The following is an 18,125-nucleotide window of genomic DNA, read 5'->3' as shown; positions in this document are numbered from 1 at the left end:
CGGCACCGCCTCGGCGGGGCGGAGCCCTCGGCCCGGCAGCGAGCGGCGCCCTCGGTACCGCCGGGCCCCGGGGCGCTCCGGCCCGTCCGGGCGGGCTCCGCTACCCTCAGCAGTGCCGCGGGTCGCACGCCCTCAGCCCACAGACCCACCAGGGCTCCCGTCCCTCCAGCACCCCCGAGGCCCGGTCCCCTCAGCCCGGGCACCCCAGGGGCTCCCATTCCCGCCGCACTCCCGGGATCCGGTCCCCTGTGCCCAGGCGCAGGCGGGCTCCGGCGCCCTCAGCCCAGACACCACCCAGGGCTGCCGTCCCCTCAGCGCCAAGCACCGCAGGGCAGCCACGTTCTCCACCCCAACTGCACACCACCAAGCTCCCCCTCCGCCCCATGACTCCCCACCAGGATGGTGCCAGGGTCTCCCACCAAGGGAATGCCACACATCAGTGAGTAAAAAAAAAAAAAAAAAAAAAGAAAAATTTATTGTGCAATCTGCATCTCTTGTCCCAAATCTCACACAAGCACCCTGACAACATAAATAGAGGGAGCTGTGTGAGTGACGACCCTCCCTTAAGAGGAAGGTTCCCTTGGGATCACAGCGATGGAAGATACTGGTCCTTCAGAGAGGGGCTGCAAGTCCTGGTTTCCATCAACATCTACATGGCAGTGGAGACCTGGGCAGCACACGCACACCTCGGTATCTGAGGGTGGAGGTGGCCATGATCACATTGTCACAGGCTGCATGACACCTCAGCACTGAACATGGGCTCTCTGCAACTTTGCATCCCTTCACTCTTGAGTAGGGCTTTTGCCAGAGCCGAGAGCTGCAGGGCCCCAGAGCCACCATGGCATCACCATGGGTGGAGGAAGACATTTCTTCAGCCCAACCACTCTGCGTGACCCAGAAGGAGCTATGAGAAGGCCCATCCAGGAGTTCCTGGGTTAAACCAACCCAACCGGGGGCTTTGGAGCTTTTCCTCTGAAAATCACCTTTGTGGTGAGGATATACATAAAAGCTCTAAGCAAAAAGTTCCATCTCACAGCTGCTTCCTTGCATTGGCACAGGTGTCCCCAGGCTGGCTCACCCTTCCTGTCATCCATGGTGAAACACTCACAGCAGTATCAGAGGACCATGTAGCTTTGTACGTCCCAGTCTCGCAGAGACCACTGTCCCAGGAAATAAAGGGGAGCAGTGGCACTGGCCCACATGGACAGGGCTGCCTGCCTGGACAGTTCTGTCCATGGTGGCTGGGACAAGGCCAGGAAACAAGCAGGAGCTGGAAGGGGGTCTCAGAGAGAGCTCAGCTCCCTGCCAAAGCCCACTGGCCAGCAGCAGTGCAGTCCCAGCTGCCCAGCCCTGTGCTGTGACAGAGCTCAGGTCTCCTGCATCTGGGATTCCACTGCAAGGAGATGGCACTCAGCAGAGTAACACCACGAGGTCAGCACCTAGAGAAGGCCCTGGACACAGCTGCTGTCCTGGCTCACTAACATTAGAGCTGGGTGAGCCTGCTGGTACCCCAGAATGGGGTATCTTCAGCAAGCATATGGCATGAGCTGGGAAATCCTCTGGACCAAGGGAGGCAGTGCAGATACAGGAAGTGTGTGGTGCTTGTGGGATGCTCACAGGATGCTCACTCCAGCAGATCCAATGGGGTTTGTGGCAGGCTGGCACTTCTACCTCCAGCACCCCCTTGGTCCGCAGTTCAGCAAGGCTCCTGGCTGCAGACAAGGTGACAGTGGCACTGACCAGGGTGAATAGGCTCAGAATGGGGCTGCAGAAGCCATGGCAGGACAGGCTGTGCCCCTCTGGGGAATCTGGGGAGAAGCAGGTTGTCATGGCTCCCCAGAGCCCACACAAGGCAGCAATAGCTCCTTCCACCCCAAGGCTTCTCCCTTTCCAAAACAATCACCCCAAAAATGGCAAGTGGCAGTGAGAGACAAGTCTGGGAGAGTCAGCCTCCATGGTCCCCCTGTCACAGCTACCCACTGCTACTCAAAGGACAGTAGGTCGGGATGGGTCCCCTCTACCTCCCAGCCAGGGGTACGTGGCTCTGGCCGCCCCGTGCTCCCTGGTGGCTCATGCTCCAGCCCCGGTCTCCGTGAGGGCTTCTCTGTGCTGGGTGACATTTCAGTGGCCCTCTCACCCACTTGCCACTGGCTGTCCCAGCTGCCCTTATGGATGAGGTCGGGCACAGGTAAGGCACTGGTAGACTGGTCCCCACTGGGCTCTAGGGCGCCCATCATGCTGGGGACCCCAGGGCATGGTAGATCCCCCATCCCCAGCTGCTCCTCTGTAGGGTCAGGGTGGGCTGTGGGTGCTTCGGGAGGCTCCTGGGTGCCACTCCTTATGCTAGTCCCCTCTGGCTGCGGAGCGATGAGCATGTCCTGGGGGGTCTTCAGGGCGCGCGGTGTCCGCTTCTTGGTGATGGGGGGCGGGGGTTCCAGCCGGGGAAAGGCATCCAGCCCCGCAGCCCTGCAAACACAGAGGGACGGTTGCATACAGCCCCATGCCGGGCCCCTCCAGCCTGTCCCAATGGCCCTGGCACAGGGTGCACACTGTGGGGATACTCACCCGTCCTCAGCAGCCAGCTGTGCCGTGCCCAGCACAGCGCCTGCGCTGGCATTGACCTCCATGGCTCCCAGGCCGGGCAGGGCGGCCAGCTCCTTGCGGCGCAGGAGGTCATTCACCTTGGCGCCCACGGCCTTGCCCAGGTTGCGGAGGTGCTGGCTGCCGCTGGGCCGGCAGGGCTGGGGCAGGGTGCCTGCCGCGGCAGGGACGTGCTGTGCCCGCGGCACGGGTGCCGTGCTGGCGCTGGCATTCTCAAACATGCTCTGGTCCACTAGACAGGGAAAGGGAATGGAGAGAACATGAGCCAGGTTGGAGGGGCCCAGCAGGGCCAGCCCACCAGCACTGTGGAAACACAATTTTGGGGACTGGGAGGATGTTCCTACAGCCCTGCAGAGGCTGTGGGCAGCCAGGACATGCCAGGGCTGCACAGGGCAGTGCATGCATGGGGTACCAGCATGGGGCAAGACAGGGTGGCAGTGAGCCCAGGGCTCCACGTTGGCACTGCCAACACACCAAGAGCTTTTCTTACCTGACACCAAGCGACTTGGGAAGCAGGTTGTGGAAAAAGAGAGAGAGCGAGTGAGCATTTACCAGGGGAATGGCAAAAGGAAGAGGCCTGTCCCTTCCACGCTGCCAGGTGAGGTGTGCTGCCAACCGCCTGCTCAGACCTGTCATGCTGCCTGAAGAGATGGGACTCACATAGGGGTCCCTTGTCAGTCACACCCTGGTAAAGCCACAGGGCCTTCTCTTGGGGCACCCACAGTGTGGGCTGTGCACTGCTCACCCCACCAGGGCTCCCTCAGCTCAGCCCAGGCTGTGTGTCTGTCATGGGTGGCAGCAGTGCTTGCTGGGGAAAGGGCTCTGCAATCACACCCTACCTCTGAGCTACACTGGCTTCTCCACCATGTCTTCCCAGCAAGAGTCCTTGTAGCTGTGGGGCTGCCCCCAGGAGTGCCAGCTCAAACCTCTATGGCTGCCTCCATGTCAGTGTGGGTCTGTGTGATTGCTCCAGCCAGATCCTGGGTGAGCCTGGTGCTGTTCTGGGGCCTCGCTGCCCTTCAGCATCCTCTGCCCAGCCCTACCTCTGCATCCCAAGGGCACATACTGAGACAGAGACAACCACCTCCACATCCCATGGGACAGGCAGAGAGGAAGAGTTCCCAACACTACTCCAACTTCATGGTGGGCTGGACTCTTACAGGGACCCCTAACTCACTGTGGGCCCTTTCCTCTGCATTCTGTGGTCCCAGAGTCCTGCTCAACAGCAAGCTCCCCACCTGCACCTGCAGCATCTACCAGCCCTGGGGTTCATCCTACAGCTATTCATCTGCACCAAGAGAGCCACCCAGAACTGCCTGGGCAGCCTCTTCTCCAGCCTGGATACCAGCTCTTGGGAGTGTGGGCAGTCTAACAACCTCTTCAAGAGCTTCTGGCTCCTCAGATGACTTACAGCCCCTGAGAGGAACAGGCTGGCCAGCAGCAGAGCCAGTATCATGGTCCAGGACAAACTCACTGCTTCCAAGTGCCAGCCTGTGCTCCAGCACGGCTAGCAGTGCACGTTGTGCTGCCCCACCTTCCCCACACCATGGTGCTCAAGGCCCAGATCCAGCACAGCTCCCAGGAGGGCTACAGCTGCAAGAGGTTCTACCGCAGGCCCGAGGTCCTGGGCAGGGAGCAGGATTTCAAGGCACAAGAGGCTGCAGCCCCCGGGGTATCTGTGCAGCCCCAGCAGCCAGGCGGCCGCCACGGGAGGGCACTGCTCCATCACTCCTGCCAGCAGCAGAATGAATTGTTTCAGGAGCAGTCAGCTCCTGCCTGGGCACTGCTTTTGCCTACACAACTCTTTTGCCATCCTTTAAGAGAGACTCTTCCCTACTTTTCCTTCACCAGCAGCCAAAAATTTCCTGAGCCCCTGGAAGTGCCAATTAGCATCTCTGCATCTCTGTGGGGAGCTTTGCAGAAGCCAGAAAACCCCTGGCACCCTCCAGCTGTTGGATCAGCTCTGAGACAAGGCTGTGCTGTGCAGTGGCTGAAGGGCAAGACTGAAACACCCCTACTCTTAGCAATATTCTGGGCACCTTGGTCTCGTGAGCATCCTGTGGCTGGCACGACAAGCAGGGGACCCACAGGAGAAGAAGCTTAGGTTGGAGGGGCTCTCTGCAAGGCCAGAGGATGCCACTGCTGGTGCTGGCACCCAGCAGGGAGAGGGAAGGAAGTACAGAAAGGCAAAGTGAGAAGAAAGAGACTACAGAAAGCCTTGAGAAATAGAAAGATTTATTTAGCAAAAGCCAGTTGACTAATGACAACACCCAAGGGTTAAGTGCACTTACATTGACAGATTGGCTTCCCAGATAGAGTCAACAGTTAGTAATATGACAGTTGTAGGAAAAGAAAGGACAAAAAATATAGCTATAAAACCCCTGTCAAGGTCCATAATGAAAGTGAGAGGCTAGAGAGGAGTCTTGGAGGCAGCGCTGACTTAGGAAGGGTCATTTACACGTGTACACCCATGGTGCAGCATGGGGCTGGCAGGATTCCACCCGGCCCCAGCAGCACCCCCTCGGCCTGTGGGACACCTGCCACTGTCCTGTGGGCAGAGTGTGGGGCAAGAGCCCGAGGCCACAGCTGGTCCTGACAGTCCCTCACGGGACACGGCCTGAGCTCTGTGTGTGCAGCAGGGATGGACTGGAGCCGTGGCTCAGGAGATGGCTCCCCCCACCTGCTTCCTGAGACAGCCCAGCCTGTAAGACACCTCTGGCCTGCTGTTGCCCTTCTCAGGCTCTCTCTTCATCTGACCTGTGTGTACAGCTGAGCTCCTGCTCTCCTTTCCCCTGAATGATCTGTCTACCCACCTGGGAATCCCTGTCCAAGCTCAACCATCCCTACCCTGTAAGTGCCATGCCTTGTGCATGCTGTCACGCCCAGTTGTTCCTCCAAGCTGGACCAGCCTCACACCTTGCTTTCACCTTCAGCTGCTTCAAGCTGGCAGTGGGATGTTGGGTCCCCAGCAGAGGGGCTGGCACACAGCTGTCCACACAGCCGTGTGGGACAAGGCATACAGAGGCAGTGGTGCCTAGAGGACAGGAGCACCACGTACCAAACAGCACCCTCTCCCACTCTGCCTGCTCTGTGGCTGGTGCAGAGCTCCCCTGGACATCAGGGCACTGCTGGGGGCACTGAAACATGTCCCTTTTTCCTTCCCACTAGACTCTCTAGCTCCTCAAGTCCATCCAGTCCTGTTGTATGGTGGAGGGTGCATAGCACAGCTCGTGCTGACCCTGGGGGTCTCATCCACACATCAGTCCTCAGCAGCCCTCAGTCCCAAGGGGACCAGGGCAGCGAGAAGTGATGGGCCTTCCTCAGCAGCCAGGCTAAGCCCTGGAGAAGAGCAAGAGGTGGTGTCAGCCAGGGGTTAGTTGCAGGCAGACTGAGCAGAGACAGAGCAGCAAGGAAGCAACAAAGCAAAGCAAAAGCAGAACAGAAGGGAGGATGGGAAGGAAGACAACTGTGCCAAATTCCCACCTCGCTGAGTGCTTCCCCACGAAGCAGGGTGGACATGAGGACTTTGATTCATACCGTTTCAATCATGGCCTCTTAGAGGCTCAGCACCAGACAGTTGATAAAAGGTGTTTGCAGCAAAGGAACAAGCTCTGGATCCCTTGGAGGGCCCCCATGGATGGCTTTCAGCCATAGGTGTCTTGAGGCCTGGCGGGGGACCCTGAGATCTTGGATTCACTTTTCCAGAGAGTGCAAACCAGAGGTGTGATGAAGCACCCTTGCAAACACCAGCAGTTCACTCCCCATCGAGAGCTGAAGTGTGCTCATCCCTGAAGATGCCAATGCCAGCACTGCAGCTCCCAGCCTTAGTCTGGGGCAAAACAACTGCTTGGAAATGGGAGAGTTTGTCTATAAAGCAAATCAGGGAGTTTGCGGTGATGGGAAGTGCTTGAATGTGACTCGAGAGCATGATAAAGGCTTTGAAACCTGGCAGCTGTGCCAAGGAGCCAAAGGATTAGATGATGAGGGGGAGGACACTCCACAGCTCGGTGCTGCATGCCCTGGCTCCCCTGCTCCACACTGTGCTGTGCCATCCTCTCTGCTCCACAGCCTGGCAGAGGAGGGGGTGCTGCCTGCACGCTCTCCACCTGCCTTGGCATGGGAAAACCCTGTCCTGGAAGTGCCACATCCCCCTGCCAGCAACCGCCTGCACCTGGCCAGTCTGTGCAACCTCATCTCACCCCTTCAAATCCTTTCCAGGCCCATCCCCACTGTCTCTCAATGCCTCACTTCTCACTCACAGACTCACTCTGACAGTGCACCACCACGAACCCTCACCTTGCATGGCCCTGTACTCGTCCTCCACCCTGCCCATCACATAGAGAGCCAGACCAGCTGCTCTGTCCTTGCTTACCACCTTGGAGCTGCGCCCTCGGTGCTCACTGCCCTAGACTGCTCTCCCATTCCCCCAGCAAAACCCTTCCAGTGCTTTACAGCTTCCCCGGAAGCAGGAGGGGCTAATCCAGCAGAAGTCCCTTGCCTCTGCCTGACCTTGACACACAGTTTGAAGGGAGACAAGGCCAGGCGGGAGCACAAGGAGCTGTCAGCTCAGTATCTGCTGCAAAGCAGGGATGCTGCAGCTCAGCACACAAGCCGACGCACACTGGAGCACAGAGCGCCCAGCACACGTCAAGGACATGGCTCCATCCTCACCTCCACACACTCCCAAATGGGCCCTGGAATCCTTCTGGCTCCCTCCTCTGCCCCCTCTCCCTCTGGGCTGTCCTGTCCCTGCCAGGGCCGTGGGGCTGCGGCCAGGATCCTTCCCGGCTCCAGCAGGTCCTGGCTGCTCTGCGCCACCTCCTGCTGACCCCTACACTGCGATCTCGTCCTCCAGGCTGTCGCCCAGGTCCTGCCTGGGCTGGACGTGGAGCAGGTGCGGCGGTTCCTCCTGGGACCAGGAGTCGCGCTCCTCGCTCTCGTCCGTGTTGGACTCGTACTCGGAGGCGATGCCCGACTCGCGGAACTTGATGAGCTCCAGGCTGCCCAGGGCTGGCTCCGGGGCGGGTGGCCCCGAGTCCGGCAGAAAGCGGTAGCACTCCAGCTTCACCAGACAGTCGTTCCTACCTATGGGGCTGCCCATGGTGCTGGGGAAAGCCGAGCTGGGGCCCAGCGGCGGCGGGTGGGTGTCCTCAGGCTGCGGGGTGGTCGGGTCGCAGAGGACGGGGAGAGCGTTGGAGCGAAAGGTGATCTCCAGCAGACTGTCCTGGGAGCCTGCTGCAAGAAAAGGGCATGGCTAAGAGGCCCAGCTTGCCTGGGCATCCCCTGGCCATCACAGCTGGCTGCACACTGGCCGGAGGACAGTCTGGGGTCATTTGGGTATCAACCTCTCCACTGTCACTGTTTTGAGGGGCTTATTTGGTGCCACTAATGCCAGGAGCTGCTCCTGGCCAACAAAGGGCCAGTTCTGCAGGACAAGAAGTTAACTATCTTCCAGCCCAGCTCCTACAGAGAGCTGATGGCCACATCTGCTGGAGAGGAAGGTCAAGCAGGGGCTCTTGGGCAGGTATGGAGCTGGTCTGGAGCATGCAGCCACTGGGGAAAGCAGACATACAGCTGATGCAGGTAGGTGACTACCTGTCCATACAGCCCTCCCTAAGCCCCTTCCCACGCTGCATGCAAGCACCCTGCTGCACACACACAAGGCAGGCCAGAAGGGCATAAATATCCCTCTGAACAAAATGACTGGAAATGCACAAAAAAAACCCCCAAAAAACACCCACATGCATGCCCCCCACAGCCCTGGCTAGCTGTGAGGAGAGAGGAAGGGGTGGCAGTGCTTACTGGTTGTGTTCCCTGCCAGCTTCAGCTCCAGTTCCTGCACCTGTTTGACCAGAAGTGAGATGTGCTGCAGCAAGTCCTTGTTCTGGAGCAGGAGCTGGTGCACACGAGCCTGGGCCTCCAGCCTTGCTGCTGCTTCTGCTGCCAGCTGGTCTTTCAGCAGGTGGACCTGGACAGGATACAGCGGGTGAGCATGAGCAGATACTGCTCGAGGGTTGAGGGCTTCAACTCTAGCCATCCCTGCCCAACTCCTAGGGCTCACCAGCATCCCACCCCATAATGTGATGAAGCAGCCATTCCCTGCAGGTACTGCAGATGTGATGGGGAGTGCGTGGGTGGTGTCACACCAGGGCTCAGCACATTGTCCCCTGGCCTCCCTGATGGAAAAGCCCAAGGCCAGGCAGGCAGCACTGACCAAAGTGTCAGTGGTGCATGTGAGCTGTGGATGTGCATGGAAAGGGCAGCCCAGGAGGAGCCGGATGGATGCAGCACAGGAGACATGCTTGACTGACTGGATCCAGTAGAGCGAGGGCGCAGCTGTGCAGCAGAGCTGGCCCTGGAAAAGCTGTCTTTTTGGGCAGCTTTCCCAGAAACCGGGCCCAGCCAGCGGCCTCTGTCACAAGGAGGAGCTGGAGCACCACAGATGGCAGGGTGCTGCTGAGGGGGTGCAGCTCTGGGGTGCAAGCTGACTGTTCAGCCTGGCTCTGGGAAGCAATGCCTGCGGGAAGCCTGCGGGCAAGACCACCACTGATTTCAGCACAACTACCCCTATGCAAACATCTGTGTTCCCAAAACCATGCCCCTGAGGGCAGATAGTCAGGAGCTCCTGCCCAGGGCAGCTCTCATCAGCATTTGAGCAAGGAGAACCCCAGAAACATACACTGCACAAGGGAACAGCAGTGACCTGAGGGCCACTTTGGCTCAGCACCCCTTCCTGGCACCCACCCATGGCTCCTAAAACTGTTCCAGCAAGGTCTGGAACCAGGAAAGCACAGATTTACAACTAAATTTAAAAAAAAAATCCAAAACAAAAATAACCCCAAAACAAAAATATCCCCACCAAACACAAAAGGCTATTTTACTGCGGCCTAGAAAACGACCTTGAGGAATAAGAGGAGGCTCTCTGTACCTTCCAAGCTTTGAGCTGCTGCTGCAGCTGCAGGGCCCCTGAAGCTGCCCAGCTGGGGGGCAAGCTGCCCCCACAGATGGGTGGCAGCCCCTCCACCAGAAGGCAGTGCTGGCTGTGCTGGCAGGCAGGTACTGCCCAAATGTGGCCAGCAAGGTGGCACACCAGTGCCCTTGGCAGAGCCAAGCTGAAGCACAGCAAGCCTGGGAGTGACAAGAGACCAGACAAAGGATTGGGATTTACAACTTTCCACAAAGCCAGACCAAGAGCGAGGGGTGCTTTTACACTCCAAGCAGGCACCAATGGAGCCTTTTGGATTGTGAGCAACACTATACTTGGACAGACACAAAGGATTCCCTGAGGATGCAGATCCCTCTTCCAGAGGGGAAAGCAACTTGGCAGTCTGTGACCTCAAAAGGCATGTGGGCTCTGGAGGCAGCAGCTCAGCCAGAACTGATCAACAAATACTGATTTACTGATGCGAGAGGAGCAAAACCACAGGGCAGCCCAGAAAGGCTGCTGGAGCCCATTGCTCGGCCACAAAAAAAGTTGATGAATTGCAGTGAGCTCTGTGAGGGGTCAGGGAACAAGTAAAGCTCAGGTAATGAGTTGGATAAAGCAGCCAGAGCTGCTTCAATGAGAAATAGCTGCACGGAGAATGAGCTGCCAGCTGCACAGCCCAGGCACACCAGTTGCTGGGGCAGGGCACTGGCGAGCAGATGGGCCAAAGGCCCCAGACACTTGGTGGCAGGCAGAGCTCACAGATCTCCCTCTCCATGGAGCCGCCTGCCCTCACTACTGCCTCCAGTCAGGAGACTCCAGCATCACCAAGGGGCTCAGTAGTGTGCCCCAGCCCTGCCACTGCCCCTGGGAAAGAATGGAGGGGAGAACCTGTGCCACAGCCACTTGTGTCTGCTGCTGCTGCTGCTGCAAGAGTTGCTGGAGAAGCTGCATCTGGTGGTGGGCAGAAAGGGGTGTTCCCAGGTCAGGCAGCTGAGCAGATGAAGGCAGCAGCATCTTGGGTGACGCTGTCAGGATATCTTCAGGGTGGAGGCAACTCTGCAAAACACCAGTGTTGAAGGTGTGATCCCCTGGCACTCACCTCAGAGAGCCATCGGGCACACACAAGCTTTGGCACCGAGCAGCCACCCAAAATACCCAGAAAAGAGGCAGATGCATTCAAAGCTGATGTACACTTTGCTGAGGCTGCTTACAACCTTTGAAAACAGTACTTTTTCAGTTTCAACAACACCACAAATACTTTTGTAGAAAATTCCCAAAAACGCTGACACTTCCCATGGGAATTTCCACTGTATCAAAAAAGTCTTTTATTTTTGTGGTTTTGGAGTAAAAAAAATCCCTATCAGCTCTGCCCCAAACCCTTTCCGTGTGGCTGCACATAGCTGAACCTCGGCACAGCTCTCTCCAGGAGCGCCCTGGGCCCTAGCCAAAGGGCAGCCCTGCAGCGGCAGGCGCCTTTGATCCGGGAGCAGGGGAATGCTGCACAATCCCTCCCAACCCCGGGGACGCACATCACAGTCGCGGGGCTGGGGCCGTGCCACCCCCTGCGAGCGGAGGGCAGGGGACCCTGGGCTCCGTGTGACACCCACCTCCTTGGACACAGCATCGAGGTCGGTGACGCCGCGGCTGAAGTCCAGGATGTCGGCTCCAGGCAGAGGCAGCTCCACGGCGTCGATGTCGGTCTCCTCGGCGGAGGCAGCCGCTCTCTCCACGCCGGAGAGGCGACAGGCTGCGGGACAGGGTCAGGGCAGGGCACGGCCTGCCTGCGCCTCGAGCGCCGCGCTCCAACCGCGGCGTGGGCAGCGATGCCCACAGCGGGGCCCCACCACCCCTGTGCCACCCACCCTCCAGCCCTGGTGGGAAGCAGGTACAGATGGACACAGCTGCTCTTCCTGCTGCTGCTTGGGAGGAGGCTTGCAGCCAAAAACACCCCCAGCCCCAGCACACCAAACCTGAGCAACGGCAGCCAAAAGCCCTGATGTGGGACAAACAGGCCACAGAGAACAGAAAACACAGATAAAGCTGAAGAAAGGTAAACAAGAGATTACAGGAAAGAAAAACAAAAAACAGATGCTCTGAATTCCCCAGGGAGCTGCATATCGTGGCTGGGATATTGTGTGGAGGAAAACCAAACAATGACCGGTCCAGGGCAGCCCAGTGATTAGGTCATCAGGGCAGCACTGGTCACAGAGGCAAGCAGGAAACCGCAGCCCAGCCCAGGCTACTCCTATTGAGATGTGGGGGATCCAGCGCACAGCATGGCATAGCAGGGCAGAGAATCCACACACAGACAGGCAGCAGGACTTGCCAGTGTCCCACCTGGCACTGGAAGAGTTTGACTAGCCTCTCATAAAACTTTTGCCTCCCCTCCAGCACAGGCACCGGCACCAAGGAGCAAGGCAGCTCCCTGGGACCCTGCACAGCTCAGGGTGATGGGGTTGGACCAACAGCTCCCCAGCCAGGCATCCCTGTACCCTCTACCCACAGGGCTGAGAAGGAGTAGGGTCTGCAGCCTGTAGCCCTGACAGCTTGATGGGAGACCACAAACACGGCTATGCCCATTTTGGGAATTGCAGAGAGCTGGCCCAGACCCAGCCATGCCTCGGGACACGAGGAAAGTCTGTACTTGGGGCCTCTAGTGCAGAAGCAGCGAGGGAATGTTTGCAGTGTGTGCAGCCAAGGACAGAGCAGAACCCTGGGCACTGCTAATGGGCTCTCAGCAAGGGGCATGTCTGAGAGGATCATGGCTAACACCTAGAGAAGGTTCCTTGCTGGGCAAGATCCCAGCTAGAGCCTGGAACACAGCAGGCCAGATTGCTGTGCAAATCCATTGCCCAGAGGTATCAGCCATCAAGGGGCAGTATGGGAAGACAGTGCCTCTGTGAACCACATCTGCCAGGCTCTGCGGGCCCCACGCCACCCCACAGCTCCACCTTTGTGGAATACCTGGGACGTCCAGGTCATCTCCGTTCCTTTCACTGTCTGCGTCCTCCTGGCCATCAGCGTTTTGCTGGGTGTGCTGCAGGCTCAGCTTGTGGCACACCTCGAACGCCTGCCCCACCGTCCGCACAATGCGCATGGCTTGGCTCTGCAGCAGAGGAGAGGAGGAGGGCTCTCAGGGCTCTCTGTGCTGCCACAGGCTCTCAGATCCCCAGGTGCCCTGGGCTGGCAGCTCCTGCCCCAGCTGCTCCACCCGGAGTACACCAGGACAAGATGTGCATCCCATCATCTTTACCTTCTTCTTGGACTTGAAAACGTTGCACCTGAAAACATTGCTAGACCCATCCCTGGCAATGTAGCTGAAGATCTTTAGGTCCTGGGAGTCATGAGATACATAGAATATCCTGCAAGGACAGAATGGAAGGGAGGATATAAGCATACACCATTACCCACATGCACAGGAGACTGCAAAGGCCACAACCAATGCTTCCCATGGCATGGGGCGCTGGCAGATGCCCAGCCTCTGCAGCACATGCCTACTAAAGCCCATCAGAAATTTTTTTGGCAGTGGTTTTACCTCAGCTGGGAAAATTTGCCTGCTGATTCAGCAGCAGCAAACATTTTGCAAAGACAGCACGAGACTTCTCTGCTCAGCCCCCAGGGACAGCATCAGCAGCACAGGAGCCCTCCAGGGACGGAGAAGAGCAAACCCCATTCCTGGCCTACTCAAAGAGCTGGATGGTGGCACCTGGTGGCCCAGGTGCCTGCCACCCCCTCTCCAGCATGGCTGGAGGCCTCTCTCACTCCAATTTGGCCTCCCTGGGACAGACATACCCTGCTTTTGGCTTTTGGGAACAAGATGGGGGAGAGCTGGGAACTTTGGGAAGCACCACGAGCTGCCCTCCACAGGATGGTGGCAACTCTCCAGTGCCCAGCACAGTGCTGGTGTGGTGTGGGTAAGGGGCAAGGCACAGCCACACAAGCCTCTGTCCCCTCACCCAACAGCTTTACCTGTAGATGGGATCATGCATGACGAGCATTTTGTTCTCATCCCAGGCCCATTCTTTTTTCTGCAATAAAAGAAGCTGAGAATGAGTACGTCAGATGCTGTCCTTGAGAACAAGGACAGGACAGAAAGGCAGTCCGGGGACATACTTGGGAAGCTCTTGTCACAGATCTGCTGCTGCTCCTCCCCTGCAACCCTTTGCCAAGGGTCAGGTCCTACTGGGGACCAGCCACATCCCATAACACCTCCCACAGGGCCCCCCGAGCCCTTCTGCAGCACACCAGGACTGGCTCCGCCACCCTGCAGGAACATGATTCACACGAGGCTGACCCCAGCCCACTTCTCTCTCCCTCTCCCAGCCCACAAGGGTTTCCCAGAAATTCAAGGATGCTGCAGGTCCCTGCACCAGGAGGGGAGGGGTTCTGCTGCCCCAGGGACCAGTGCTGCCTACCTTCTTCTTTTTCTTCAGAATGACCTTCACACCGTCCACTGACACGATGAGATTCACTTTCTTCTTCTTGATATTCTTGGCTTTAAACTCATACTGCAGGAGATGGAAAAAAACACCTGAATTAGCCTTCAGGTTCCGACAGGAAGGGGCAAGAGGGACAGCAACAGGTTTTCCTGATCCCACATCAAGCTGTACATCCATGCTAGGACAGGATATGGGGTCTTTTTGCCCTGCAGTGTCCTCATGCCCAGCATCTGGAGGAGCACACACCGAAGCAATCCAGCCCCCGGAAGTGGATAATGCTTTACTCAGTTCAGGATGCTGCTGGGAATATTAGCTTGTGTTTCAAAGGCACTTGCTCTGCCCCTCTGAAGAGCTGTGCCTCCTCAGAGAGGGACCACCACACCCTCAGGGATCTGCAGCCAGGCTGCGCTTGCCTGTTGCTGTTAGGGACATAAAAGAATGAGGCAGACAGCAGGAGGTCAAGCAGGAAAGCTCTATTTTAATTTTTCTGACTCCATATATATACACTTTATCAAAAGGCCAGCTACACAGGTTGCCACCTCTTTGACCTCGTAGCTGAACATCACCATCAACCACAAGACTCCTCCCAGAGGAGAAATATGTAAACAATACATCGTTTACATGAAGCTATGTGGGAATCTCCACTACAAAAATGCAAACACTCAAAATGCAAGAAAACTTGGGGCAACACTTGCTGGGCTCTGGAGGGTGAAATGGCATTTTGAGTTGGGTATTTTTAGGCTCAGTATAAAACTGAGGATGATTGCTGAGGATTTTGTGAACCCTGGAGGGGTTCCCAAAATCTCCTCCCGTGTTACATCTCTGGGGCAGACGGGATAAAGCAATTACCCACTTCAATTAGAAGTCACTGGACAGGAAAAAAAACCCAAGAGGAACTTCCAAAGTGATTAAACACAAAGCTCTGCTCTAGCCTGGGGGGAGAATGAGTTTCCCCCCAAATCCACCCACTGTGGCATTTAGAGTGTTACAAGCAGGGAGAAGGCTGGCAGAGGAGTAGGCTAAATAGGCCATTTGGGCTGATCCTGCTGTGGGACTTTTGAGGAGTCCCATAACTGGTTTGCCACAGGTGCAGCCACATCAGGCACTGGTATGCTGGTCCCACTTGCAGGGAGCTGTGCACAGCCATGGGGACAGACCCTCTGTGCCCAGAAAAAGCCCTGCATCCTGCCCCTCGGCTGCCCGAGGCAGAGGGATTAGATTTATCCTCTCATTACTTGGACAGTGTCTCTGCAGAGGGAGCAGTGCCCTGTCCCCGGCCCGCGCCAGCTTCTCTGTGACATTTCCAGCACCGCGTGATGCATTAGCTCTGGCAGCCAGAGCCAGCAGGCAGGAAAAGCTGCTGGCTCTGACCTGTGATCAAATGATAAAAGACCTGAAAGTGCAATTCCTCAGAGCCATTTTAAAGTGGCCGAAGAGGATGGGAGACTGAGAAAGCTTGGAAAACAGTGCTGGGAATGCAGCTCCGCCCTCTCCTGAGCACTGACCAGGCAAACCCACCCACACTGGGGCTGAAGCCTTGGTGATGGGCTGGAGAAAGCAGAGCTCAGGCTCCCACCATGGCTTTGGTCAGCCCCCAGCACATTCCCCATATGCTGCTTGCATGGCTTATTCCTCATGGAGAAGGGTTTCACCAAAGAACCCACCAATGTGGACTTCCAAGTGCCATACCCATCATTACCAGCAGAGACAAAACTGCATTCAAGACCCTCCTCTTCGAGGCTTGTCAGGACACTAGACCAGTGCCTGGTACCTAACACTAAAGAAATGTCTTGATTTAGCCCTGAAAAAGTGAGCTTTGGCCTGACTACCTTGGGGTAATTAACCCAGTCCTTTCTGAGGCTCTGCATGTGATTTTCCAGGAGCTGCAGGCTGATCTGGAAGCTCTCTGCAGCATCCAGGGTGACTGCATAGCACCTTGGGTGCTGGTGTCTGATTTATTGGTTCTAATGATCACTGATTATACACATCCAGTTGCATTTTGGAGCTCCTGGTGCTGTGGGGTTTCTACTCTGGGCTACCCCAAGTGCTAACTGATGTGGGCTTGGGAGAAGAAAAATATCTCAGGATAAGACAGACTATTTTTAGTCTGTTTTTTTGAGTGAGTAACAGCCCCAGGACAGCAATGCAGACAGGCCAGGAGGTTTCAGTAAAGATGCTACTGAGGCACATTTCAGAGACAGAATCATGCAGAGCTCCTTGGAGAGCCTTCCACAATCCTTGGCTGCAGGCAAGGGATTCTGCCTGGGCGCACCCTAAGCCTAGCACTGGGGAGTGCTGTGGGAAGAGCTGCTGAGCCTCTGCCATGCTGAAGCCAAAGCCCCCTTGTGCTCATGGGTCATGGCAAAACTCCAGCAAAACCCATTGGAAGCAAAGAAGCAAAATTCTCAGAGGGACAGACCAGACAGATTTGTTAAGCCCTTCCATAAATCCAGGCCTTTATCCTGACACTGACTGGAGAGCCAAGCCCCTTTGCAAGGCTGAGCCATGTGCTTAGAGGGCTGCTGCCCATCCCAGCCCACCCAGAGCTCATTAGAGCCATCAGCCCAAGGAGCCCAACAAGCTCCAAAGCGCAGCTCCAGCCAGCAGAACGCTGATGAACTCCTGCCCACTGGGGCTTTAATGAAACACTAACCATCACTTAATAACAAATCAGCAAGGAGAAGCATTCAATAGGACAGCAATTCAGCCAAGCTGCCTCTCACATCCTGGGGCTGTTAAGGGAAAGCACACACGGGCCAGGAGATGCCACTGTCGATTTTGGGGGGCTTCCTAATTTGGTCCAAGGAAGTGTCAGCTTTCTGCCAGCTCCTCTAAGTGAGACCTGAGCCACAGAGACTGCAAGGGGTGAAATCAAAACCCTTAACAGGGCCATGGAAGAACGTCTCTGTACAACTGATCAGGGCCTCCCCGGCTTGGAATTGCTCCTGACAACTCTTCCCAGGCACAGAGATCTGCTGTGCCTGCCCACGTCTGTTAACATTCCTTCTTCTACTGCGAAACAAAGAGAGGAACCTTAAGAGGGTTGCAAAGCATTAGGATTTTAGCTGTTCCTGCTGCTGGGAGGAGAGCAGAGGTGATGATGGCAGGGGTCGGAAATGCCACCAAAGGGACTCTGAGATGGTCTGCACACCCACAGCCACCGCTGCTTCACCCAAAACAAGAGGGCACTGCCTGACCCACAGCAAAAGGAAACCCACATTTCCACTGCCACCCAATCCTTGCTGGGAGTATATCCTGCATTCCCAAAGATGTGCAATAGGAATGTCTCTGTATTTGGGTGCAGGGAGATGGGTGGCAGCAATTCACCCCACACTTGCTGGGCACTGCATTGGGATTTGGTGACTGCCTCAGGAGAAAAAAAACACATTTCATACATTATAAGCTCAGCTACCCATGGTTCCATAATGGAAAGCTGAATCCTAGCCTACAGCTTAATAAAGATCTGATACAGAAATAATTATCCAGCTTGAAATCAAGAAAGGAAAGAGGATTTGCACAGCATTCCCATGATCCCCTTTGGTTTCACACCATGCAGGATTTCACTGTACTACTTACAACCAATTAAATGCTGTAACAGAAGAGCTTTCTTAGCCTTCAGCACAAGCATTTTGCCCATCTTGGGTATGTTTCTGGACCTTTAAATAAATGTAATAATACTGCAAGCTTGGGTTAATCATATTAATTCTTGTTTATAACAATGTGGCAATGGCAGAAGAAAAGAGAAGAATTAATTTCAGGAAAATGAACAGAAAATGGAAAAGGAAACAACAAAATCATCTGTTCCTGGACTTGCACAGCTCCACAGTTGGTCTCCCAGTGAAGCCCTACGAGCTGCATTAAATTTTTTGAGCAAAGACTGAAAAAGGACACATCTGAGATACATTGGTTAAAAAGCCCCGCAACTATTTCAAAAGAAAAGCAAAGGTGGTCTCAGAAATGCAAAAGAAGTACAAGATCACTCATAAAATCCAACCAACTAAGTGAGTAAGGATTATCCCTTACTTTTACCCTGCCCAGAAAAAACCATACTCATCTTTTCAAATGGAAGAGAAACATCTACTCCATCAGAGCATGGGAGCCTTCCCATCGACCTTGGGTTAGTGGGAGTCTATTTTCAACATCTGTCTTTTGTGCAG

The 18,125-nt window shown here is 56.0% G+C and overlaps 2 protein-coding genes across 4 annotated transcripts in view; both read right to left on the bottom strand.

Annotated features, from left to right (window-relative positions):
• Nucleotides 1–1,736: 1,736 nt before the first annotated feature.
• C9H1orf226 (chromosome 9 C1orf226 homolog) lies at nt 1,737–7,338 on the bottom strand. The gene is made up of 3 exons (XM_066324869.1): nt 7,273–7,338; nt 2,566–2,833; nt 1,737–2,466 (listed from the first exon to the last, which is right to left on the bottom strand). Exons 2-3 carry the CDS (start codon nt 2,820–2,822, stop codon nt 1,983–1,985), a joined length of 741 nt encoding a protein of 246 aa, XP_066180966.1. The 5' UTR covers nt 2,823–2,833; nt 7,273–7,338; the 3' UTR covers nt 1,737–1,982.
• NOS1AP (nitric oxide synthase 1 adaptor protein) overlaps nt 4,820–18,125 on the bottom strand; it is a 37,694-nt gene continuing 24,388 nt past the window's right edge. Inside the window, exons 3-10 of one of the 3 annotated variants that reach the window (XM_066324866.1) lie at nt 13,945–14,037; nt 13,499–13,572; nt 12,783–12,891; nt 12,494–12,635; nt 11,137–11,276; nt 10,418–10,585; nt 8,404–8,569; nt 4,820–7,836 (exon numbers count right to left, since the gene is read on the bottom strand). In XM_066324866.1, coding sequence (XP_066180963.1) covers nt 7,433–7,836; nt 8,404–8,569; nt 10,418–10,585; nt 11,137–11,276; nt 12,494–12,635; nt 12,783–12,891; nt 13,499–13,572; nt 13,945–14,037 — 1,296 coding nt within the window. In that variant the 3' untranslated portion in view covers nt 4,820–7,432. The remainder of the gene's footprint in view (nt 7,837–8,403; nt 8,570–10,417; nt 10,586–11,136; nt 11,277–12,493; nt 12,636–12,782; nt 12,892–13,498; nt 13,573–13,944; nt 14,038–18,125) is intronic. The other 2 variants (XM_066324867.1, XM_066324868.1) reach the window with 2 other exon arrangements.

The sequence above is a fragment of the Sylvia atricapilla genome, chromosome 9 (genome assembly GCF_009819655.1).
Source record: "Sylvia atricapilla isolate bSylAtr1 chromosome 9, bSylAtr1.pri, whole genome shotgun sequence".
NCBI classification, from domain to species: Eukaryota; Metazoa; Chordata; class Aves; order Passeriformes; family Sylviidae; genus Sylvia; species Sylvia atricapilla.
The sequence above is the reverse complement of the archived record's forward strand: the minus strand, read 5'-3'. Positions and strand labels throughout refer to the sequence as shown.